This window comes from Dermochelys coriacea, chromosome 10 (assembly GCF_009764565.3).
Source record: "Dermochelys coriacea isolate rDerCor1 chromosome 10, rDerCor1.pri.v4, whole genome shotgun sequence".
NCBI lineage: Eukaryota > Metazoa > Chordata > Testudines > Dermochelyidae > Dermochelys > Dermochelys coriacea.
Window position 1 is genome coordinate 16,941,247 of NC_050077.1, and position 25,423 is coordinate 16,966,669.

Genomic DNA, 25,423 nt, shown 5'->3' on the forward strand with positions numbered 1-25,423 from the left:
TGACCTAAACAGTGAAATCTGTTGCAGCTAATAACTTCCTGACAGTGAGGTTCAATGGGAGAGGAGGATATTCAGTGTTATTTAGGAAGCATTCATCGCCACACAGGCCATGTGAAGAACTGACAAATCAGGAAAATTCTTTCATTTGATCATTTCTACCCTTGTACTAGAAAAGACTAGGGGGAAATACCTTAGATGCTAAAATGACATGACATTATTTTGATTGTCTATTCAGTCAGTTTTCCTATATTCTGTGTTTTGTTTAACAGGGAGTGTGTATGACTTCTATTTTCACAAGCAAGCCAGTGGGCAATGGAACATATGGACTGATTACATCACTAGGGAGGAGCAAAATATCCCTGCTGGTGCAAAGGTTAACATTAATTTTTTTTCATTATAGAAAAGAACTCAGTGACGAAAACCGTGTTGTGAAATGACAGAGCTACAAGTCAGTTACATTTGGTAGCTCTGATTAATTTATATGTGACTTCTTTCTGTTTACTGTGCAATGTCTTACGCTGTATGGGCTCTCCCCCGCTTAAACCATGGTTCTGATGTCAGACCTATATTTAAATCTCAGTACAAAAGGTACATATGGAGCATAAGGATGATCTTGTGGTGAAAGATCTGGGCTCAATTCCTGGCTTTGCTACAGAATCCTCGTATGACCTTGGGCAAGTCACTGAGCCAAGAAGTAGCCTCTGATTTTTGTTGCCTGTTTTTGGGTGTTCAGGTTGAGACCTAGTGTAATATAACATGAATTAATCAGCACTTCTACATGAATTGACTTACAGCTTCTTTAGGATGGGGAGGCCAACCCAGCGGGTCCAAGTAGCCTGAACACTGGAGAACAACCCAGAACAGAGGCATCAACATTTTGATGGCAAGCTTTGAACTTAATCTCTCTGTGCCTTGGTTTCCCCATCTGCAAAGTGGGGCTAATGATACTTCCCAATTATAACAGGGCTGGCTGCCTCCCTCGTCCCCCTCATGGCCTAAGGTCATACCACAGGCAGTCTGCCTCACTTTCCCCTCTTTCCATCCAAAAGCCCACACACAAGGCAAAGGTTCTCTTCCTCCTCCCAGAACTTCCTGCCTGGCATCTTTTCTGATTTGGCAGGCCACTCCCAGGCCCTGCCTGGTTAGAGTCTCAGTCCTCTCTGCTAGAACCTGCTCACTCTCCTAGCAGTCTCTAATCCCTGGGAATTTCCTCTTTCACTGCAGCCTCCTGCTGCTCTTTATAGAATGACTCGTATAATCAGGGTTGGCTAGCCCCAGCCCTCCAGCTCTTAAGGGGTGAGCCACACTGTTACACCTGCCTTGTAGGTGTGGTGTGGGGTTAAATTCATTAATAGTTGTAGAGCACTTTAAGACGTTCAAAATGTTGTTAACCATTGCCTCATTACCACTATTCCTCATTGACATGCTAGATATCAGTACAGCTAGCATCTATGTGACATAAGAGGAAAGAAGAAGAATTAATCTTCATTTCATCATTTAAAAATAACATTTTAAGTACACAGTGCATAGCTGCCCCACTGACGTGGGGGGAGAAGGGACTCCCTGTGACATTTTACCCCTTCCCTTTGTACAGTGAAGGGCAGAATTGAGCCCCAAATTAGGAATTATCCAATGTTCCCATTTTTGCTTTGAATTGTCACAATGCCTAGGAGTTCTAGTCATGGAGCAGGATCCATTATGCTAGGTGCTGTACAAACACAGAACAAAAGCAGCTCCTTATTTACAATTTACACTATCTATAAGAAATTTGTAATAACCTTTATTTACATTTAGAAGTAATTTTTAAAAACTCCTTTTTTGGGCAATAAACTCACTGCAGTAAGTTGATTTCAAACCTCAGTATTGATTACAGTGTTAGATATTTGTTTTCCACACAGTATTTTAATTTTCCATATAATAGGTGTCCGAGCTTATAATTCCAACAATGGAAACAGCCAGGCAATTTTTTTTTCTAAAAACGTATGTGGAACATAACATCCCCTTGCTGTTTGTGGGCCCCACTGGCACAGGAAAATCTGCTATTACCAACAGCTTTCTGCTGCAACTTCCAAAGTTTAAATACATCCCTAACTGCATCAACTTCTCTGCAAGAACTTCAGCTAACCAAACCCAGGATATTATTATGTCAAAGCTGGACAAAAGAAGAAAAGGACTATTTGGACCTCCCGTGGGGAAAAAAAATGTAATATTTGTAGGTAAGATAACTTGTTTGTTCTTATTTCTTCATGTAAATTCAGACTTCAGCTGAACTAAGTGTTTCATTGGTCTGGTACTTATACAATTCCACACTACTTGCTGTTTTTTTTTTTGTTTAAGGCATCTGTGAAAGGATTAGGACTGTCCCCTGATGGAAAATGTATATACATTGAAGCACAGGCATGGGAACTAGGGCTGTGGGGGGTGCTGCAGCACCCCCATGTTTTGCATGAGGTCCCAGCCGCTGGTCCTGGACCCGTGCCCAGGAATCCGCTCCTGGTCCCGCGCCCGGCGTCCCAGATGCAGGTCCCACGTCCAGGGCTCTGCTCCCGGCCCCGCATGCAGGGACATGGCTGCTGGCCCCACACCCTGGACTCTGCTCCATCCCACAGCTGTGGTCCCAGCCTCAACTCCCTTACTTGTGTCCACACCCCTTCCCCCCCACACCTCCTGGAGCCATACCCCGTTCCTGGCCCCAGCTCTGGGGAGAGGGAGCACAGACGGAGGCTGTGAAGTGAAAAGTTTGGGGACCTCTGGCTTTCAGCATCCCCCAGTGTAAAAAGTAGTCCAGCGCCACTGCATTGAAGTGATGCTTGTCTTTAAGAGGTTCGCTCACTTATTTTAGGTCTGTGTAGTTTGGTACCTTATGTTGCAATTTGTGATCTTAAATAAACACAAAACAAAAAAACAGCCCATCAGCCAAACTAAATTAAACCAATATCTTTAACTTAAAAAAAATTATCCCTACAGGTATAATTACATTAGATGCAGTTGTTGCATCAAAGAGAAATAATAACAACGAAAGGTAACCTTTTCCTTGTTAAGAGAAACAATAGGTATCTGTGCTTTGATTTGTTTCTTGAGACATGAACGCTCTTTCTAGATGACCTAAACATGCCTGCAAAGGAGGTGTACGGAGCCCAGCCACCTATTGAGCTTCTTAGACAGTGGATTGATCATGGTCACTGGTATGACAAGAAGGATACATCCAGGCTTGATATCGTAGATGTCTTACTTGTTTCAGCAATGGGCCCTCCTGGTGGAGGAAGGAATGATATTACAGGTAGGAAATATAATATAATATAATTATAATAAAAGACAGAAATACATCACTGTGGCAGTGCATTGTCTAGTTGACTCAGGTTATAGAGGGAAGCCTGGCTTACATAATGTTATTCAAATAGAAGACTATGAGCTTGTCTACATGAACAATTAGTTTGTGGCAAGCTGGGATGTTAATCTACCCTGCACTAGCATGCTGCAGGGTAACTGTCCATGTGGACCCTGATGATGCACATTAACAGTTTGTCAATGTGCTTTGATCTAGTCCTCTTTGAAATGGGACAAGATCAAAGTGTATTAATGAACTGTCTGTGTAATTAGTCTGTGGCAGGTTAGCATGGGGTAGATTCACACCATAGCTTTTCACAAACTAAATCTTTGTGTAGGCAAGTGCTGTGTTTGTATACAAATTGTAAGCCAGTGGGCAGATTCACCAGCTGGGTCATTCCAAATAAAGCCCACGTACTCACATTTATTATTACATCTGAATATAAAGTATCTGTAAAAATGTGCCCAGGATAAGGATGATTGGCGTTGTTTGGCTTCTGCCTCACCTTATGGTATGGGAAGAGTGATGATGATGATGGTGGTGATGATTGATGATGACTCAAGTTTAAGTCCATGTCCGTTTCCTCAGGGTGGGTTTAATAATCAACAGAAGATACAAAGGCTGAAAATAATACCAAACACTTAGGAACAGGTATGTTCTTATCATGTTAGATAACACATGCTGACTAACACAGTAAAATCCTAGTGTAGACAAGACAGTATGTAGCTTTTGCACATTAGCAAGTCAAGGTAAAAACTGGGGTGAATCTAAGGTTTATCTTAACTTGCTTACTTGTGTGAAAACTACAGATTGTCTTGCATTCTCCAGAATTTTAACTCATCTCAGAGTATGTCCACAGTTCAAGTTGGGGGTATGATTCCCAGCTCGGGTAGACATACTTGTGCTAGCCCCTCACTGAGCTAGTCCACTAGAAATAGAATGTAGCCGTGACAGTGCAAGCAGTGAGAGGACTAACCGCCTTGAGTCTGTGCCCATTAGAGATGTTGGGTATGTACTGAGGGAAGCTAGTCCTTACCGCCACTCCTACTGCTATACTTCTATTTTTAGCACATTAACTCTATCAGAGCTAGCGCAAGTATGTCTACTCGAGCTGGGAATCACATCCCCAGATCAAAGTGTAGGTATACTCTTAGTTACCATGAGGTAAGAACATGCCTTTGTGATGTTTTGGGGTCCACCCAGACCAGCAAGGAGTTCTGTCACCATCTTCCCTGTAACCTTGCCTGGTCTTGGTTCTGTGCGGCTATGGTTCAGATCCCACAAGCACAAGGTCTCATCCTGGCTCTGACCAATCCAGTTACTCTTTACAAGGTGACACGAACAGCCCTTCCAAGTCCTGAGTCTCCCCAGATTCGTCCTCCCTGAGTTCTTAATTAGCAGACACTCTGACCGTTCCCCTGCGGTTCCTCACGTCTGAACTTCAAGGCATGAAATTAGCCCCCCCCCCCCCCGCCCCAGTTATCAACTCACTTTGGCATACACATTCCAAGAGTTTGTACACCAGAGAGCTGTTTGGGATTAAAATATACAAAAAGCGTATTTAATAGAAAAACCGCAGATTCCAAGATGGAATAGTAAGGGGGAAAGCAAACATATATGAGTGACACAGAAACCAAACAGAGATACAGCCTCTGGCTTTGCTCTTTCCTATTAGATAAAATCCCTTTTCTAATAAGAATCACCTATTCATAGAATATCAGGGTTGGAAGGGACCTCAGGAGGTCATCTAGTCCAACCCCCTGCTCAAAGCAGGACCAATCCCCAATTTTTGCCCCAGATCCCTCAATGGCCCCCTCAAGAATTGAACTCACAACCCTGGGTTTAGCAAGCCAATGCACAAGCCACTGAGCTATCCCTCTCCCAACAATGCCTTAAAACAATGTACCCCCTAGCCAGAGGTGGGAGGAAATCCCTCAGTTCCAAGCCTGCTTTGAGAAGGGCTTTTTCCTCCTCCCCCCCCCTCAGGCCATGGTGACTCATGGTAATTTATGAATGGGGATACTCCTTCCTGACTTGATGTTTGGAGCTGGAATGTTCTTTTCAATGTAGAGTTGAATCCATATCTTTCCATTAACCCCAACTGTCCACCAGTGTCTTTTCCTGGGCTGGACAATGGAGTTACTTGAAGCCATTTTTGTGTAAAGAACCGGTTCGGTCTCTACCTGCCTGACTGCTCCCTGCCCTACTGGGAGATAGAGCTGAAATTGCACCACAGTTTATGAGCACAGTTACATAAATTCATAAATTCATAGCCATCATAGGAGCTAACTTCCTCTCTACCTGGTGGGTGCTCGATTCCCGCCCCTCCATCCGCCCTAGGCCTCGCCCCACTCTACCCCTTCCCCAAGCCCCTGCCCTGCCTCTTCCCTGCCTCTTTCTGCCCCCTCCCCCAAGTGCGCCCCATCCCTGTTCCTCCCCCTCCCTTCTGGAGCCGACCTGCACACTGCGAAACAGCTGTTTGTGTCAGGCAGGAGGCGCTGGGAGGGAGGGGGAGGAGTGATCAGCGGGGCCACCAGTGGGGGAGAGGCACTGGGGGGCAAGAGGGAGAGGGTGGATCTTAGCTGCTGGTGTGTGCTGAGCACCCACTATTTTTCTCCGTGAGTGCTCCAGGGCTGGAACACCCACGGAGTCAGCACCTATGATAACCATGGTCTGTATACATATCTCATTTGGTGAGTTTAAGCCTTTTGGTCTCCCCTTGGGGTGTCTGGATGCTGATTGTCACAGCCTTTTTCTTAGAGAAGACAAGGCCTTAGAGTTTGAGGACTGGTCTACACTTGAAAAGTTTCACCAGTAGGAGTGTAATTTTTTGTTGACATTAGTATGCTGCTGAAAGCCCTAGTAAAGACGCAGTTATACTGGTGTAAGGTACTCTATGCTGCTACAGTTTATTTCACTTTGCAGAACCGGAATAAGTTGTACTAATATAAGCACTTTTATACAGATATAACTGCGTCTACACTGGGGTGGATAAGCCTGCATTCATTGTACTGGTATACTTAAAAGCAGAAAAACATTTAAGTGTAGGCAAGGCATTACTTTTTTGTTTTATTTTTATGAAAGCTTTGATTCAGGAGATCAATATTGCTGCTTGAGAGATGTACCAGTATGCTGTGCCACTACATGCAGTCTGATCTGAGCCCAGATTTACAGCAGTATAAAAGCAGCATTAGTTTAAATGAGAATCAGGCCCTTCATGTTAAACACTGACATTCTTTTAAGAGCTATACACAGACTGAAGCAAAATATAACCCAGTTTATAATCTCATATCAGTCTCATCTTAGTGTCATTTTATTAAGATGTAAAAATGTGCCTGAAAGAAAACCCTGGAACCAGATCCAGATCCAAATTGTACAGTTTGATTGTATTGCTAATAAAATGGTCACTGCTAGACAAATGGTAGGTTTAAGGTGGAAAGAGAGTTGTGCAGTACTGGACATGACTGTGTCATTCACTGTGTATTACAGGGCGTTTCACACGACACTTGAATATTATTTCCATCAGTGCTTTTGATGATGACATTTTAACCAAGATTTTCTCTTCAATTGTTGAATGGCATTTCAGCAAAGGATTTGAAGCTGTATTTACAAGGTAATGGTGATATGTTTCCTGAGACTATTTTACAGAGAACATGTTGTCTCAAATCTTTCATTTGCATGCCTCACAATTAAATTCACCTTTTTCTTCTTTTTATTTATTTATTTTTTAAGGCTTGGCAAGATGATGATCCAAGCTACAATGACTATTTATAAAATGGCTGTCGAGAATTTTCTTCCAACGCCTTCAAAATCCCATTACGTCTTTAACCTGCGTGATTTCTCCCGTGTTGTTAGAGGAGTGCTGCTGTGTCCACACACCCATTTACAAGTAGGCTGCTGTTTAACTGTGTTCATAAAAACGATAGTTAAAAAAATAAAGTATTAAAGCTAAATTATCTTCATTAACATGCACTGTAATTTTAATAGGTTTGCACACATTTAACTGAGAGCAGGATTGGGCCTGAATATTTTGCTATGAATTTTCCTCCTCCCTCTTGATGAAGAAAAACATATTCAGATATTGTTATTATTATTATTTATTATTTATGTATTTGCTTGTATTACAGTAACTGCTAGATCAGGGCCCTGAGGTGTTAGGCCCTGCAATATTCATAGTACGAGACAGTCCCTGCCCCTGAACTTGCTACCTAAATAGAGAAGACAAAGGAAGAAGGGAGAAAAGGATTATTATTCCCATTTTACAGATGAGGGAACCGATGCCACAAAGGGGTTGAATGGCTTGGCCCCCAAAAATGTATCTTGCTATTAGCTGATGATGGAAGTTTCTATGTAATATAAAAAAGCCAAACAAAGCTATTAAGCAAGTTGGGGAACATTGTCATCCTTTTACACTGGGTAAAAGTGCTGGAGTGGCATAAAGTGGCCATAAAAACCCTTGATTTATCCAGGGGAGAATTCTTCTGGTGCAGGAAATGAGGAAGAGAGCTGCAGGCTGTCCTCTGAAGATCTCTGTGCTAGCTTTGATATAATGGGCATGCAAGGGGCAGGCCTATTGGGGCAGGAGGGGTGTGTCAGGGGTGGGGACCTTTGTTAATGTTATTACAGGAGTGGGAGTTATGCATATTAATCCTTATTCCTTGAGATGAGAGTGTACTCAGGATGAAACTGCCTCAGTGGGACCTGGATTTCGCCCCCATTGTTTATCGCTGTATGGAAGGATTGCTCCTAAGCACCCATGTCATGAGTCACATGTCCTTTGTTCATTGCCAGTGGTATTATTCTAGAATACGAAAAATCATCATAAAGTGCCCCAAAGATAAACACCCTTGACGTAACAATAGTTAAGTGCTTTGTGAGCAGAGGCCAAGACTGTATTGGCAGGAAAGATATGACACAGTCATTATGTATTGAGGAAGCCAGTTGACACATTTGCTTGCACTCTCACAACTCAAAGACTCCCATTGACTTCAGTGAGAGGTGGATCAGGCCTCAAATGGAGATCTGACTCCTTTGTTATGAAACAAGTCCCGCCCTTTAAATATTGATCTGTTCATTTATATCTGCTTTTACAGGATGGGGATAAGCTGATCAGACTTTGGATCCATGAAGTTTATCGAGTTTTCTATGACCGCTTAATTGACAGTGACGACAGGGAGATGTTCTTTAAGATGGTAAAAGAAACAACATCAAATAATTTCAAACAGAGCGTTGATAAGGTACGCTGGCTAATACACTGACAACAGTTTGGACAGATAGATGGGACTGACAAATTTACAAAACTAATTCAACATTTCAGATATACAGTAGCAATATTAGAAAAAAATGTGAACCGTCTCCATTGGTGCACAATATTTGCTGGTGCATCTATTTGTATATTGTTCATTTGCAAATGCAAGTTAGGGATCTCATCCTGCAAATTACTCTTTGCAGATGGACTCCTGACTTCAGTGGGGCTCTCTACAGGGGCAAGAGATCACCTGAAATGAGTAATTGGCAGGATTGGGGCTGAGGTAGTTAGCCATGCTTTTATTTGATTTGTGCATATTTGGAAGGTTCCATACATGCTGTGGGTGTATTATTCGGCTTTTTGGAAACTTGGCCATATACTAGACAGTGAAATCAGAATGCCCATATTTTGAGGTATGCATATCTGAAAAACACCATTTCAGCATACATTGTTTTGGTTTTTTTTGGTCTAAAATAATACATTGGAACAGCTAGAAGATAGCATTTCCACAGCAGTAGGACCTACTACTATGTGGATATGGATGAGTATTTCTTTAGAGAAAAAACAGAATCTGAATTATCAGTTGAATCTTGTCTTTTGCATAGGTACTGAGTCATCTGTCGCCTACTGGCAAGATCACCGATAATAATATCCGCAGCCTCTTCTTTGGAGACTATTTTAAACCAGACAGTGATGTAAAAACCTATGATGAAATCACAGACTTAAAGCAACTGACAACCGTGATGGAATATTATCTTGACGAGTACAACACTATCAGCAAGGCACCAGTGTCCTTGGTCATGTTTAAGTTTGCCATTGAGCATATCTCAAGGATATGCAGAGTACTGAAACAGGACAATGGTCATTTGCTTTTGGTGGGAATTGGTGGGAGTGGGCGGCAAAGTGCTACCAAACTGGCCACCTTCATGAATGCTTTTGAGCTTTTTCAGATTGAAATCACAAAGTCCTATGGCAACAACGAATGGAAGGAGGATGTGAAACGAATCATGATGCAGACTGGCGTCAGTAACAAAAATGTGTCTTTTTTGTTCTGTGACAATCAAATAAAGGACGAATCATTTCTGGAGGATGTTAACATGCTTTTAAATATAGGTGATGTGCCTAATATCTTTGCAGTGGATGAGAAGGCTGACATTGTTGAGAAAATGCAGGCTGCAGCAAGGACAGAAGGCAGAAAAATTGAGGCTACTCCACTTGCTATGTACAACTTCTTTACTGAAAGAGTGAAGAAAAATTTACACATTGTCTTAGGTCTGTATATAACACACAATGTCTTATTTTAAATCTTTCTGCCTCTTAACTGTTGGTGAACTTAAGAACAATATGAATTCTTTCCAGCAATGAGTCCAATTGGAGATGCATTCCGGAATCGACTACGAATGTTCCCTTCATTGATAAACTGCTGCACCATTGACTGGTTCCAGACCTGGCCCACTGATGCTTTGGAAATGGTTGCAAACAAGTTTTTGGAGGATGTAGAACTCGAAGATGAAATTCGAAAAGCGTATGTGTTTATTCGTCAAGAGAGTTCTGAAGCTGATAACCACATCTCCAGCTGAAGCATCATATTAGGATAACATCACAGCTATGTGATACTTCAGCTGAAGATGTGGTTATCAGCTTCAGCTCAAAGCATCAACATACCCTTAGTTACTAGAGTGCAACTCCATTGATGTTTTCACAGGGTAACATTGGCCCTGTAAGACTGGTCAGTTCACCCCTAGATGGGGCTTAAAAGAGGACACCTGGGCTCAAGAGCCAAGGAGAGATAGACCTAGAGAGTCAGAGCTGCCTTAGAGTGCAGATGGATTCAGTCAGGAAAAGGGCAGGTGAGAGCTGCCTGAGGGGTCTCTGAAGGAAGACAGGATGGCACGGGTGAGAGCTGCCTGGGAACAGAGGAGAGACAGAAAGAGCTCCAGAGAGCATAGATGCCAACTCCATGAGTGCTCCGGCGCTGGAGCACCCATGGGAAAAAAATAGTGGGTGCTCAGAACCCAGCAGTAGCCCCACTGATCAGCTCCTCCCACTCCCCTCCCAGCACCTCCTGCCCGCCAGTGGGCCCCGCTCCCTCCCAGCGCCTCCTGCCCACTGCAGATCAGCTGTTCAGTGGCATGCAGGAGGAGCTGGGGGGAGGGGTGGAGCGAGGGTGGGGTGTGCTTGCGGGAGGGGGAAGAACAGGGTGGGAAGAGGCAGGGCGGGGGTGGGAAGGGGGGGAAGAGACAGTGATGGGGCTTGGGGGAAAGGGTGGAGTGGGCGTGGGGCCTGCGGCAAGCAGGGATCGAGCACCCCCGGGAAAATTAGAAAATCTGCAGAGGGAGGAATTGCCTGTAAGCCAGCAGACTTTGTTGACCTTCATGAGCCATAGAGCTGGGGCCAGAGAGGGTTGAGGGCTGGGGTGAGGTGTGCTTAGAGATGCCAGAGCAATACCTGAGCAGTAAGCATGAAGGGAGACACTGAGATGAGGTGGGACACTGATAGACTGTTGGGGACTCAGTTTGTTATGGTTTATAGACACAGGGCTTTATTTTGTAACAAATTAACCCTGCAAGTGCTATTTATATTCAGAAAGACTGTTTAAACTATTTCTGGGAACTACTGAAGGGGAAACTGAGGCGGGCACATCAATGATGCCACTGCCTGATGCTGGTGGGTACCCCAGTTGGGAGCCACCCTAGGACAATAGTCAGTTTGGGTCTGTCTGGGTTTATGGCCCAATTTTTATTGGTGCTCAGTACCTGAAGCTCCCTTTGACTTTAGTGTGAACTATGTATATTCAGTACCTCTGAAAATCCCCTCTGAGAAGAGAATTTAGCTCCGTATATTTTAAATAATGTGCTAAATTTTGCTCTCAGTAACACCAATATAATTTCATTGACTTCTGTGTAGTTATTTTGGATTTACATTGGAGTAACCAAGAGCAGACTTTGACTCCATTGTTTTAGATGCTAATAGAAATAAACAAACAGTTGGTAGGACACAAAATTGCCAGTATTAATATAAAGAGACATTTTCATTCATATTAACATGTAAGATTTTCCATAGGGTTGTGTCAATGTGCAAATATTTCCAAGAAAGTGTGAGAGATCTTTCTGTCAGCTATTACAGCACACTGCGAAGACACAATTATGTAACACCAACATCTTATCTGGAACTGATTCTCACTTTTAAGACTCTACTAAATAGCAAGAGGCAAGAAGTTGACGTTTTGAGAAATCGTTATCTTGTGGGTCTTCAAAAACTTGAATTTGCATCTTCACAAGTAAGTTTAGACTGAAAACTTGGAGAATACTTTTTAGCATGGCATATGAATAATTTAGCACATAACTTCTGCTAACGCTAAAGAGTTGCAAGCTTAATTCTCTGTTCACTGTTGTGTTTATAATTTTCTTCTTAAAAGCCATCAGCAAATCTGAGATTCCTGCTTAGCTATTTTAAGAAACTGTGACATGTAACTTCAGAGTAGATCTCCTAATGTAAGATTGAATGGAGTCAATGCTACTTAACCAAACATGTTAGAAAAACTTTGCTAAGTTCAAGTAACATTATTAGGGTTACCATACGTCCATATTTTCCCAGACATATCCAGCTTTTTGGTTCTTAAATTGCTGTCCAGGAGGAATTTTTAAATATCTAAAAATGTCTGGGATTTTGCCATTATTATTTTTCCCTAAAGAAGAGATGACCATTCAAGAAAGAGTGAATGTTGATCATTCGAGAAAGAAAGTGAATGTTGATCACTCGAGAGAGTGCCTGCTTTTTCCCCCTAGCTCCCAACTCTTGTGCTGCAAAACAGCTGTTTTGCGTGGCTGGTAGGGAGGGGGGAACATGGCGCACTCAGAGAAGAAGGTGGGGCCAGGGCAGGGATTTGGGGAAGGGGTCCAATGGAGCAGGGAGGGGGCGGAGTTGGGGCGGGGACTTTGGGAAAGGGATTGGAATGGGCGGGGAAGGGGTGGAGTTGGGCCGGGGGCGGGGGGAATGCGAGCAAATACCCCCCTCCATGGAGTGTCCTCTTTTTTGAATGTTGAAATATGGTAACCCTAAACATTATAGTTTTCTCAGAGCCCCAGTTGAAGAATCTCTGGCAGCATAGTTTCTTCAAGAGCTTTCGTGACATTGGCTGTGCATGCCTGTGCCTATTCCTCCTTTCAAAAGGGGAAGAAGATGCAGAAAGGGAGTTACTGTTGCATGAATGAGCATTACCTTTTGAGGAGATTTGCACTAGGAAGTCCACCAAGCCCCCAACTCGACAGCTTCCCAGCTTTTTTCCCTGCTGCTCCTGGAACAGACCGTGGCAAAACAAAGGGGCTTCCTACTTCTGTGCACTTCCCTAGTGGAGGAGAGCACCCCAAGAATCTGCTGCTATTCCAACTTCTGTATCCCTTGCCTGGTTTATGCTGGATTTCATTCTCATCCATGCATGTAAATGGAGAGGAGCATTGGGGTCCACCAGCTGACTATAAGGAAAGCAAAACTGATCAGTTTATTTTCAGCATCCAGGCTGAGTGAATTGCAAAAAGTAAAGATATTACAAATATGAAAAACACATTAGATTTTTAAAATCTGCTTCAGTTTTAACAGGAGGAGATCTCAATAAAATAGGCAAGACGGCTACTTTTTAAAATGTGATTTGTATGCTGAGTGTCCTTTTTTAAATTGCACTATGTGTCATAACATCTTTACCATTTTCTACATATCACACTGAGACAGGAAATACACATGCAAATTACCAGGATTTCTCTCACTGGATATCATCACTAGGTTGCAGAAATGCAGAAGGAGCTGACTGCCCTTCAGCCTGAACTAATTCAAACCTCTGCAGAAACAGAGAAAATGATGATCCAGATAGAAAAAGAAACGATTGAAGTAGATGCAAAGAAGGAGTTAGTATCTGCAGATGAAAAGGAGGCTAATAATGCTGCGGCTGTTTCCAAAGCTATTAAGGTAATTTACAAGGGCCTGCCCCTGTGAGATACTGAATCTGTCTCTGGTCAAAGTAAATGGGGGTTGAGGAGATAGATGCACAGTACTTTACAGGTGAGGCCCAAGTTCCTAACAATGCAATTAAAAAACCAAAAACACGAGAGATAATGATTGAGATGTTAATAATGTTAACAAATGTTATTCTGGCTGTATTTAGTGATGGCCAGATAATAATTCTACAGTGCTCCCAGAATTCCTTTTTCCAGTCCTGACTTCAACGTGCATCTTGCACAAGTAATTCAAGGTGCATCTCAGATCTTCCTGAAAGAGAAAGTTAGTCCCCTTATGCAGCTGAGTAAAGAAAGAGATGGACCTAATTACATGGGTGAGGAGGGGGTATCTTTCTGGGATTGTTATTTATGTGCAATAAGCCCCAGTAAACAGGTTTTATATAGAGGTTTGTGGGGGAGGAAGAAATCTCCTCCCCAGAGCTTATACTGCAGTTACTCTGTGGCTGCTATCTGCAGACAGGAACCATAGCCTCTAAGCTGGAGCAGCAGGTTATGGTATACCAGGCCTATCAATTTATGTGGGGTTTATGGTCTTATGATGTTTGTAGTTTGTGGACACATTACTTTGCCATGTCACTTTGTTAGCCAATCCATAGCCCCACTCCCCACTCTGTGCTAGTGTTCCTGAATTCTACAGCATGTAGGAGTAGCTTCTCAGACCTCCATTTCCCATGCACTGGGACTGCAGTAGCTCCAAAGCATTGGGGCCTTCTGCAGACCCTAGAATTTCATCCTTAATCTCTTCACTATGTCTACACTGCAGTTAGACACCTGCAGCTGGGCCATGCCCACTGACTCAGGCTCACATGGCTTGCGGTATGAGGCTGTTTAATTGTTGTGTAGATATTTGGGATCAGGCTGCAGCCTGAACTCTGGGACTTTCTGACCTCACAGGAGCCCAGGCTCCAGCCTGAGCACAAACATCTACACTGCAGTTAAACAGCCCCTTAGCCTGAGCACAACAAGCCCGAGTCAGCTGACTTGGGCCAGACCTGGCTTTTTAATTGCGGTATAGACAGACCCTTGGTGTAGCAGACAGGCCCACAAAACATGTGGTCTTGTTACAGTGTTGCCCAGCAAGCCTAATGTTCTATTCACTCTAATGAATGTAGGAGGTGTTTGCGAGATGTGTGCTTTACAAGGATAAGATTAAGTCTTGGATACTAGGCGATGAGGTCCCAACATAGTATCCCACCATGCTGTTGGAAACTGTTTGTCCTGCAGCGCTTTGTATGTGACGTTCTTATATATAGCCCAGGAGTTGCAAGTCATTAATCCAGAACCCTGTATCCATACTAATGGGGAATGAGATGCTCATGAAAAAATTATTATTATTTATATTGTGATAGTAACCCAGGAGGCTCAGTCATGGGCCAGGACCAAACATCCTCAAAGGGAATATCTCCATGACCAGATGTCGGTGGCACAAAGACCTCCATGAGAGATTGTGAGAATCTCCAGCACTGTCTCAACTGTTGCAGAAACGCAAAACATATACAACTTCTGGTACCTGGGATTACCTCTGAAGTTATTGCTATATGCTGCATTCTGCTGCAATAGTAACATGCACATGGTAAAAGAAATGAGCTGCTTAGCACTCTTCTGATGTCCCATGGATCTGTTACTCTTCCCCCCCCCCCACATTTCTCAGCACCTGCAACAAGTCAGCAGAAGTATATTGAAGATGTTTAAATGGTGAAATGGAGATATCCCTCGGGCCTTCAACTGTGAAAAGGAACATGGTGGTGAGATGCAGTTAAAATGACTGTGTAGAGAGTAATACACTAAACTGTCAGGACAGATTATTAAAATAGTTATCTCTGCTTGAAATGTACTGGTATGTACATTTTTCCAAGTTAATTATAACTGCAAATGGTTCACTCTCAGCTCATGTCATCTCTCAGCTCATGTCAGTCAGTTTACAGCAGACTGTGCATCTCAAAGGGTTAAAGCATTCTTTCAATGTATTTACAGGAAGAGTGTGAAGGGGATCTTGCAGAGGCCATGCCAGCTTTAGAGGCTGCACTCTCTGCTCTCGATACCCTGAACCCCTCAGACATCTCGGTTGTCAAAGCCATGCAGAATCCACCAGGCCCTGTCAAGCTCGTTATGGAGAGTATCTGTGTAATGAAAGGAATGAAACCAGAGAGAAAGCCTGATCCAAGTGGCAGCGGTAATAATACCATTGTGAAAGCTTAGGGACTGTTTGTGTCATCTGTGTCCGAGCTGAGACACAGTCACCTATTCTGCTTTACATTCACACCGAACTAAGATTTGCAGATGCAGGAGGGATGACTCAGAGAGCTCTGGTGCTGCAGCATGCTGCACTATTGTACCTTACACCTGCATGCTCCCCTCCAGCACCACCTGCTAAACACTACCAAGCATGTAGAGGAGGTCAGAATCCAGACTGTGCCATACTCCTAGATAACCACTCCCCGTGGACCTGTGGAGCATCACTAGCCATGCTAGTCAGCCTTTTGCACATGGGGATTAATAGGATTAGTATTGGGTCACACATAAGTATACTGGATGGAACTGGGGAAGAGATGCCTTTTACCACCTTCTCCCATACCTAGTGCACCCACAATTTATCCCTTAATAATTAGGAATTAATAGTTATAAATGTTGCTTTTATTATGTAAATTAGGAAGGAAATCCTCAGAATAGGATTTATTTAATAAAAGTCAATCACAAAATTTTTTTATAACCATTGTTTCTCTCTCCCTTTGCTTTTGGCAGATTCAAATTAAAATTCTTGTATCATTAATGTACATGCGTACTAAATTTCAGTTTGACACAGATAAATGATGCTGTGTCCTTGTTTGAATTTTTATATGTAAGCATTTTTCTAAAATTTGTTAACTGCATCTGTATGGCACAAACCTAAAGATAATTAGTATTAGCTTTTTCATATCTTTGTTTAAAGTATTTTAATTTTGAATACCTATGATTTAAGCCTGATTTAATTTATGTGCAATACAGGTAAAATGATAGAAGACTATTGGGGAATCTCTAGAAAGCTTCTAGGAGATCTGAAATTCCTTGAAAGCTTAAAGACATACGACAAGGATAATATTCCTCCTGCTGTAATGAAGAGGATCAGAGAGAGGTTTACTCAGCATCCAGATTTTCAGCCAGCTGTCATAAAAAATGTGTCATCAGCCTGTGAAGGCTTATGCAAATGGGTTAGAGCCATGGAGGTGTATGACCGAGTAGCTAAAGTGGTTGCTCCAAAACGTGAGCGTCTTAAGGAGGCGGAAGGTTTACTTGAAATTCAAATGAAAAAGCTAAATACAAAGCGTGCAGAACTTAAGGATGTAATGGACCGTCTCCAGGTTTTGAATGATGAGTTTGAAAGCATGAATAACCGGAAGAAAGAATTAGAAAACAACATTGAAATCTGTTCACAAAAGCTGGTAAGGGCTGAAAAGCTGATTAGTGGACTTGGAGGTGAGAAAGATAGGTGGACAGAAGCTGCACGATTGTTGGGAATCCGATACACAGATCTTACTGGTGATGTTTTGTTATCTTCAGGAACAGTAGCTTATTTGGGAGCCTTTACTGTAGACTATCGCCTTGAATGTCAAAAGCAATGGCAGGTCCTATGCAAGGAGAAGCACATACCATGCTCCAATGATTTTAGCCTCAGTAATACTTTAGGGGATCCTGTCAAAATCCGTGCCTGGCAGATTGCTGGATTGCCAGTTGATTCATTTTCGATTGATAATGGTATAATTGTTTCTAACTCAAGAAGATGGGCTTTAATGATTGATCCTCAAAGGCAAGCCAACAAGTGGATAAAAAATATGGAGAAAGCTAACAAGCTTTCAGTTATCAAACTCTCTGATACGAACCATGTGAGGACACTGGAAAATGCTATCCAGTTTGGAACACCAGTCTTGCTTGAAAATATTGGTGAAGAACTAGATGCTTTCATAGAGCCTATATTGCTAAAGCTAACATTCAAGCAACAGGGTGTGGAATACATGAGGTTAGGTGAAAATATAATTGAATACTCAAGAGACTTCAAGTTTTATATGACAACTCGCTTAAGGAATCCTCACTATTTTCCTGAAGTGGCTGTGAAAGTTTGTCTACTCAACTTCATGATTACACCACTAGGTCTTCAGGACCAACTTCTTGGAATTGTAGCTGCAAAGGAAAAGCCTGAGCTGGAAGAAAAGAAAAATAAACTGATCATAGAAAGTGCAGCCAACAAGAAACAGCTGAAGGAGATAGAAGATAAAATCCTTGAGGTTCTTTCCAAATCAGAAGGAAACATCTTAGAAGATGAAACAGCAATTAAGGTTTTGTCTTCATCCAAAGAGCTATCTGAAGAAATCTCAGAAAAGCAGGAAATTGCCTCTGTAACTGAAATGCAGATAGATGCTACTCGAATGGGTTATAAGCCCGTAGCTGTTCATTCAGCAATTCTCTTCTTCTGCATTTCTGATCTAGCAAACATTGAACCTATGTACCAGTATTCGTTAATTTGGTTCATTAACTTGTACATTCAATCCATTGCTAATAGCAAAAAGAGTGATGATCTAAAGGAGAGAATTGAGAATATAATTGAACATTTCACAGAAAGCATCTACAATAATGTCTGCCGTTCACTGTTTGAGAAGGATAAACTACTATTCTCCCTCCTCCTGACTATAGGAATAATGAAAGGAGAAGATAAAATAGATGATGAGGTTTGGCGGTTCCTATTGACAGGGGGTGTTGCTCTTGATAACCCTTACCTCAACCCAGCCCCAGAGTGGTTGACTGACAAATCATGGGCTGAGATAGTACGTGCATCTAGTCTAAAAAACCTTCATGGACTGATGGATCATGTAAGGGAGAATGTTTCAAAGTGGAAAATGATTTATGACTCTGCAAAGCCTCAGGAAGAGGCATTTCCCGATGTATGGAAGACTTTAGTAGGGCTAGATCGTATGATCATTCTACGGTGTTTAAGACCTGATAAAATCATTCCAGCAATGCAAGATTTCATCACAGAAAATATGGGAAGAACTTATATAGAACCTCCCACTTTTGACCTTGCGGGAAGTTACAATGATTCCAATTGCTGTGCACCTTTGATTTTTGTATTATCACCAGGTGCTGATCCTATGGCAGGTGAGGTTAAAAAAAAGATTTTAAATTGAAATCGTTGCATGATAAAATGTGGGCTCCTTCATTTAAACTCCTTTATAGTACAATAAATTAATTGTAGTACTAGTAGCTTCATATTTCAAACATTCTTATCCTTCCACATGTCCTTTATCTTGTAAAAACACACCAAAATAGGGGCAGAAACTGGGGAAAAGAAATTATAATTATAATGGTGATGAAATGAATAAATCTCCGTTGGATCTTCAGGGGTTTAACAAGATTTAGATTCCAGGCCAGATTCTCATTTATGCTAAGGCCCCTTTATACCACTTTTTAAATTGGGAGTACTTTACATCTAAAAAACAGCAACTGCCTGGAGACTCAGTCTCATATACCACCTGAAACTACTTTTACCTTTCTTTTATTTTTTAATTGATTAGAATCAGAGCCAGCTTCAGGCACCAGCGAACCAAGCAGGTGCCTGGAGCGGCAAATGTAAAGGGATGGCAGGACATCAGGCTCTGGGGCAGCAATCTGCCCTTGGTGGTGGCGGGAATTTGGCATCCACTCCGTTACAGCGCGTTTAACTCTCGGCGGCAATTTGGCAGCGAGGGTGCAACTCTTCTTCGGTTGCCGGCAGCAATTCGGCGGCCACACCATCACTCTGCCTCTGTGTTGGGTGGCAAGTTTTTTTTTTTTTTTTGCCGCTTGGGGTGGCAAAAAGGCTGGAGCCGGCCCTGATTAGAATGCAGATTAACATTTGTACCTTTAATGGTGTTTCTCATTATAAAAATGACATACGCAACATGGATCTATTTGTTAAAAGATTTTGTGTGTGTTGTATTTTCTATAATAGGTTTGTTAAAGTTTGCTGATGATCTTGGCATGGGAGGTACAAGCATTCAGACTATTTCACTTGGCCAGGGCCAGGGTCCAATAGCAGCAAAAATGATATGTCGAGCTATCATTGATGGAACTTGGGTAGTGTTACAAAACTGCCATCTTGCAACCAGCTGGATGCCTGCTTTGGAGAAAATCTGTGAAGAAATGATAGTGCCTGAGAATACCCATGAAAAATTCAGGTAGAAGTTTTAATATTCTTCCATTTTCGGTGGGATTACTTCCAGTATAAATTAGGACTGCTAGTAAAAAGGAATAAAAAGGTTATATGAATAATTATCACATTAGAATATTTAAAGATCATTGAGAAAATAGCAATATGTAATCGAGACACCATCTTTTCCATGTAGATAGTCAATTTATCTAATCCACATCTGTTTCTAAAAATATATTTAGATTGCAACTGACTCTTATATTAATAAAGTTTAAAACTGATGCAGTTCAAGACTGAGGATATTTAATCAAATATGTTTTTGTCTTTACCCTGTTCAGATTATGGTTAACCAGTTATCCATCAGAAAAGTTTCCTGTCAGTATTCTCCAGAATGGCATCAAAATGACCAATGAACCTCCTAAAGGGGTTAGAGCAAATCTCCTACGATCGTACCTCAATGACCCAGTGTCTGATCCTGCATTCTTTACCAGTTGCCAAAAACAAGAAATGTGGCAAAAATTGCTTTTTGGACTTTGCTTTTTCCATGCCCTGATTCAAGAAAGGAAAAATTTTGGCCCATTGGGTAAGATTTGGATCATTTTGCAGATCTCTCCTAAAAAGCATTAGCAGTTTTGCAATATGTTACTTCAGTCTTGCCTGCAGAATGCCAGCCAGAAGCATTACCTCCAGCATTGTGAGAAGAGGGTGGTCATGTTATCTGATGATGGCTGTGAATTTTTGTGTGTCATCATTACACAGAATATAGTGAAGCAACACTGAAAAGCTATTTTGAGGTTTGGGGCTTTATAAATACACACAGGTTCGACTCCTGAGGTTCTTATTCAGACAAAACTGCTATTGAAGTCACTGGGAGCTTGCAAAGTAAACATAGAATGTATTTATGTTGTCATAAATTGCTGTGTTGTTGTTATTATTATTATTATATTTATTATTATTATTTTATTACATTTCTGCATAAAACAGTTGTTTATCTTTTTGTTAAAAACAACTCCTATTCAAGTTTTCATTTTAAATTATTTACCTTTTTTATTAATAAATATTGAATTTTACTTACATTATTTTTTTTATCGAGCAAAGCTACTGCACATGTTCATTTAGTGTAGCATTTGAATTTATTTAGCTGCAGCTAATTGGCCATACAATGAAAATTCCCAAAAGCATAACATATATAAGAATTTGATTTGTTTTTCTTTTTTTTTGTGAATAAGTCCTACATGACCAACAAATATGGTGTGGAATTAAAAGTTGTTTTAAAAAATATTTAGGGCCAAACTCAGATGTCATATACTCCATTGACTTACATGGAGTTCTGCCCATTTACACCAAGTCTGAACTTGGCATGCACATTGTATGCTTAACACAGTATTGCTAACTTGTCATACAAATTAATCATTCTATAGATACAATCTATTCACCTACCTTATCATGCAGCTGATGATAAAAGACAAATATTTGACTTCTCTGTCAGAGAAAGATACCTATCCTAGATGACTAAGTGGGTACAGTTTTGCATGGTTGGTTTGATATATAGTAACATATCGACTATGTTTTATTCAGATCAGAATTATTCAAAATACGTGACACAATGATCACCATTAAAAAGACAACATCTGCCAAGAGTTAACCTTACATGTTAATTGTACTTAGGATACATTTTCCTGTACTTAGGATATAAAATAACTTCCATATCTTTGATACCACTATGTGATAAGTAGTAATTCTTGTTAGACATTATCTTTTTAGTAGCAACCACTGTACCTATTTAATTGCACAGCAGTTAGATTGCTAGAAGGAGGATATTTGTTTATTGATAAACAGTCTAAGTTCAGTCAGTCACAAAGGTTAAAACACTGAAATCAGTCAGAATTCCTATGGTCTTGCTATCTAGCTGATTTCAGATCAGCTAAAGCACTGTACAGTTGTTCCCTACATCTATTAGAATACAGCTTTTCAGTTGTGAGCAGTGTCAAAATGTCAGGACCTATGGGCACATCTTTAATTATTTGGAATGCAGTAAGTAAGTATATAATGTTGCACTGGGATAGAATGTTGTTAAGGATAGCTATCTCCAACTTGGATAGTAAACACTCAGGCAAATGCCTAAGCTTCACTGAGTAGTGATCTAGTGGCAGGAGGCTGTTACTCTGTAATAACAACTTCATACCAATGTCATTATTTCCTAAGCATAGTTATCAGGACAATATACCACTGAATCAGATGTCTTTTTTTAATTGAACAGGTTGGAATATTCCATATGAATTCAATGAATCTGATCTTAGAATCAGTATGCGACAGATCCAGATGTTTCTGAATGAGTATGAAGAAATCCCATTTGAAGCTCTGACCTATCTAACAGGTATAGAAGTGGCACTCTGTAATGTACTGGTGGGTATTTTATAAAAATAACTTCAGGTGATGAATGAAAACATCATAACTACAATGATGGTCCATGATACATGAGTTAGATTCTATGTAGTTATTCTTTCTTGCCCCCCTCCATCCCCAGGCAAAAGGTATATACCCCTAGGCATAAGATTTGAATAACTAGATCATTGTTGTAGTTTGCATAGCTAGAAAGGTTACTCGTGGTCCAGAAAAACTCCTGGGCTATGTTTAACATTTGTCAAACAAAAGAATCAATGGCATCTCTATCACCTTGGCTGAGCAATACATCAGAGCATGACATATTCAGTGCTGGAGATTTGCCAGGGAGTGTGATAATCTGCCTCACTTGTAAGGTATTGCGGATTGCCCTGTGCCTTGTAAATCATTGATATAATATTTCCTGGTAGTCACAATCACCTAGACATTTCTCATTCTTCAGCTATAGGCCTGCTCATGGACACCTCCCATCCCAACCTCCAAAACATGATTTCATGCTTCTTTGTAATGAATAGAGAATGTAGTTACATGAAAAGTAATATTGGGATAGTATTATGGAGAGAAGATATGAAAATAAACCTGTTTAATGTAACAGGTGTGACTGCTAGGCTATGTCTCCCCACTTTGTACCTAAGCTGTTATTTCCTCTTCCCTGGTATAAAAGTTTCTATTCTCTTAGGACCAAATCTCTCTTCATTGCCTGCAGCTCCCACTGTTCTAATCTCTCCAGGTCCTTCTGCAGAGTGGTTCTTTTTCTTGCTTGTTTATGTCTCTACAGTTTTGTCATCGTGCAGACATATAGTCAGGGTTGAGTTTACACCAAAGACAGGAAGCAATTATATAGGGCTTAGAGAAGTGCTTAGTTTTTGGAGTGTACCTGGTCAGATAAAGCCTCTGGAAAATGGAAAGGCCAAAAGAGCCCCAAAGATGGGGTTCAGTTAGCAGGAAGTATTACTGCTTGAAGCATGACATGATTCATCATTGTGAGGGAAGGAGTTTCCCAGACCAGCTGGAAGTGCCCCCCACACCATTTATGGCCAAGAGATCACAGCGTGAGCAGCACTGGGTTAGATAGTTCCTGTCATGGTTTTCAGCTTACCAGAGGAATGCTTTAATGTAAGCCATTTTTATTACGTCTTTATAAATAACCATTCAATCTTTCAACCCTGTTTTCTGTTTAATTTCCCAGGGGAATGTAACTATGGTGGGAGAGTAACAGACGACAAAGACAGGCGTCTTCTCCTGTCACTTCTTTCCATAGTCTATAACAAAGATATAGAACAGGAGAAGTATAAACTTTCACCTGAGGATGACTACTATATACCACCACATGGACCATACCAGGTAGGGAAATAAAGGGAAATAAAAATTCCTTCTAATAAGTCATTGAGTTTATATATGAACTTTTAAGAATAATAATCTCAGAGTACACTGCTGTGTATTATTGTGTACAGGAAACAAAAAAATGTTAGATCATAAAGAGTGTCAGAATGTATCTCTGTATTCACAGAATACAGACTCACCAGTTTTGAACTGGCACTTAATGTTCTGATGCAACTTGATGAGAGGTGATGATCTTACAGTGTTCTGTTTCCTATGAGTAAAAATGATGCCACATCTGTGCAGGTTTTCTACTTCAGGGCGATTGTGGTGCTGCAAAGCTGGGAAGGGTCAGGCTGCAGAGACACTATGCAGGGGGACTCTACACCTCCTGCAGGCCCTTTTTACCATGACAGCATGGTTTGCCCTGGTCTAGCTCTTTTGACATTTGAAAATATTGCACTTGGCTCCTGATCTCAACAGCATAATCTGAGTAAGGCTGGGGAGTTTATTTGCTAGTATAGAAAATTAGATAAACTCAATACTTACATGAGGATTGCAAGATCAGGTTCTAAATTAGTTTCTGAAATCTTCAAAGCTTTTGTATTTGTCTGCTTGGATTATGCAAGGCAGTGATTTTTTTAGTTGGGAATTCATGTGTTTGAACACGACCGACTGTATATTACATTCTCATTATGTTCCATTAAAGCTGGGCTGTATTTACCGATTGATAAAAAATATGTTATTAAACACACATTGTTGGTAACTACATGTTTTCTTGCAGTCTTACATTGACTATTTAAGAAGCTTACCAATTACAACACATCCAGAAGTGTTTGGGCTTCATGAGAATGCAGACATCACTAAAGATAATCAGGAGACCAACCAGCTTTTCAGTGGAGTGCTTTTGACTCTGCCTAGACAAGTGGGTGGAGGTGGCAAGTCCCCACAGGTAATAGGGATTGCGGATCCAAACAAGCCCCTGTCAAGGAAGCATCTTAGGGAGGCATTCTTAGTGCATCATCCCTTATGGCTTAGAGGAGTCAGCCACTTCCACCTATAACTACTGGGCCGTTTGAGTGACTCCTTGTGGATTCAATCACTTTTATGGATAAAGGGCTCACTAAAAACAGAAAGTGGTCTCCCCTGCAAATAGACCAAATTGAAAGTATTTAATAATCAAAGTTGAGAGGGCACATAAAGCAATGCTGGAGCTGTCCCAGTCTGATGGGTTAATTCTGTACAGCCCCATTTGATTGAGTAGAACAAAGGAACTTACTCAGATAAATGGAGGCTTGGATAAAAGGATTTTTTCCTGTATTCCACATATTTTAATAGTGATTAGGCCTTTTTTTACCATCACTACATTGCAACTGTGACAGTGATAATTGAAACATACAATTGATTATGCTCCTGGACTCAGATTCCAAGGTGGTTTCAAAATATGGAATTTAATTTCATTGAGCAAATCCTGATCCTGGAGGTTTGTGCTCTGACCTGGGCTCCTCACCCACACAGCACTAGTTAAATCTCCTTCAGCAGGATCACTGCTCAGACTTGCCCTGGGCACAGAGTCCATGGTTCTGGGAAGTGACCTCAAGGACAGTCAGTCAGGCAACATAGGCCCATTAGGGCCAAAGGTCTCCTTCCCCCAGAAATCAAGGTGTTGTACCAGGCCTTTCCTCTCCTCGCATCCTCCCTTCAACACACACACACATTGCTTCCCTCAAGGTGCTTAACTGCTAGGGCACAGATTGTCCGCTGTGCTTCCCTTTGGCTGCTCCATATCAGTTGCAGCAGTCTTCGGGCTGCAGTAGACTGGGTGACTCCTGTGGTGAAGATACAGGGGCCAGAATCCACAGAAGGCTAGCTTGGGAAAGATGAGTCATTTCATCCACTCCCCACCCCCTTCTGCAGTTCCACAGGCCATGATCATGGAGGAGCTGGGGAGCCCC

At 41.5% G+C, this 25,423-nt stretch overlaps 1 protein-coding gene across 1 annotated transcript in view; it reads left to right on the forward strand.

Annotated features, from left to right (window-relative positions):
* The window catches only part of DNAH3 (dynein axonemal heavy chain 3), a 113,913-nt gene that overhangs the window by 82,027 nt on the left and 6,463 nt on the right, over positions 1-25,423 (forward strand). Inside the window, exons 42-58 of the mRNA XM_038420155.2 lie at positions 270-373; positions 1,922-2,216; positions 3,101-3,280; positions 6,818-6,941; positions 7,061-7,217; positions 8,422-8,565; positions 9,182-9,848; positions 9,936-10,101; positions 11,640-11,856; positions 13,356-13,538; positions 15,563-15,761; positions 16,574-18,715; positions 19,548-19,773; positions 20,084-20,328; positions 22,006-22,122; positions 23,338-23,492; positions 24,253-24,420. Coding sequence (XP_038276083.1) covers positions 270-373; positions 1,922-2,216; positions 3,101-3,280; positions 6,818-6,941; positions 7,061-7,217; positions 8,422-8,565; positions 9,182-9,848; positions 9,936-10,101; positions 11,640-11,856; positions 13,356-13,538; positions 15,563-15,761; positions 16,574-18,715; positions 19,548-19,773; positions 20,084-20,328; positions 22,006-22,122; positions 23,338-23,492; positions 24,253-24,420 — 5,489 coding nt within the window. The remainder of the gene's footprint in view (positions 1-269; positions 374-1,921; positions 2,217-3,100; positions 3,281-6,817; positions 6,942-7,060; positions 7,218-8,421; positions 8,566-9,181; positions 9,849-9,935; positions 10,102-11,639; positions 11,857-13,355; positions 13,539-15,562; positions 15,762-16,573; positions 18,716-19,547; positions 19,774-20,083; positions 20,329-22,005; positions 22,123-23,337; positions 23,493-24,252; positions 24,421-25,423) is intronic.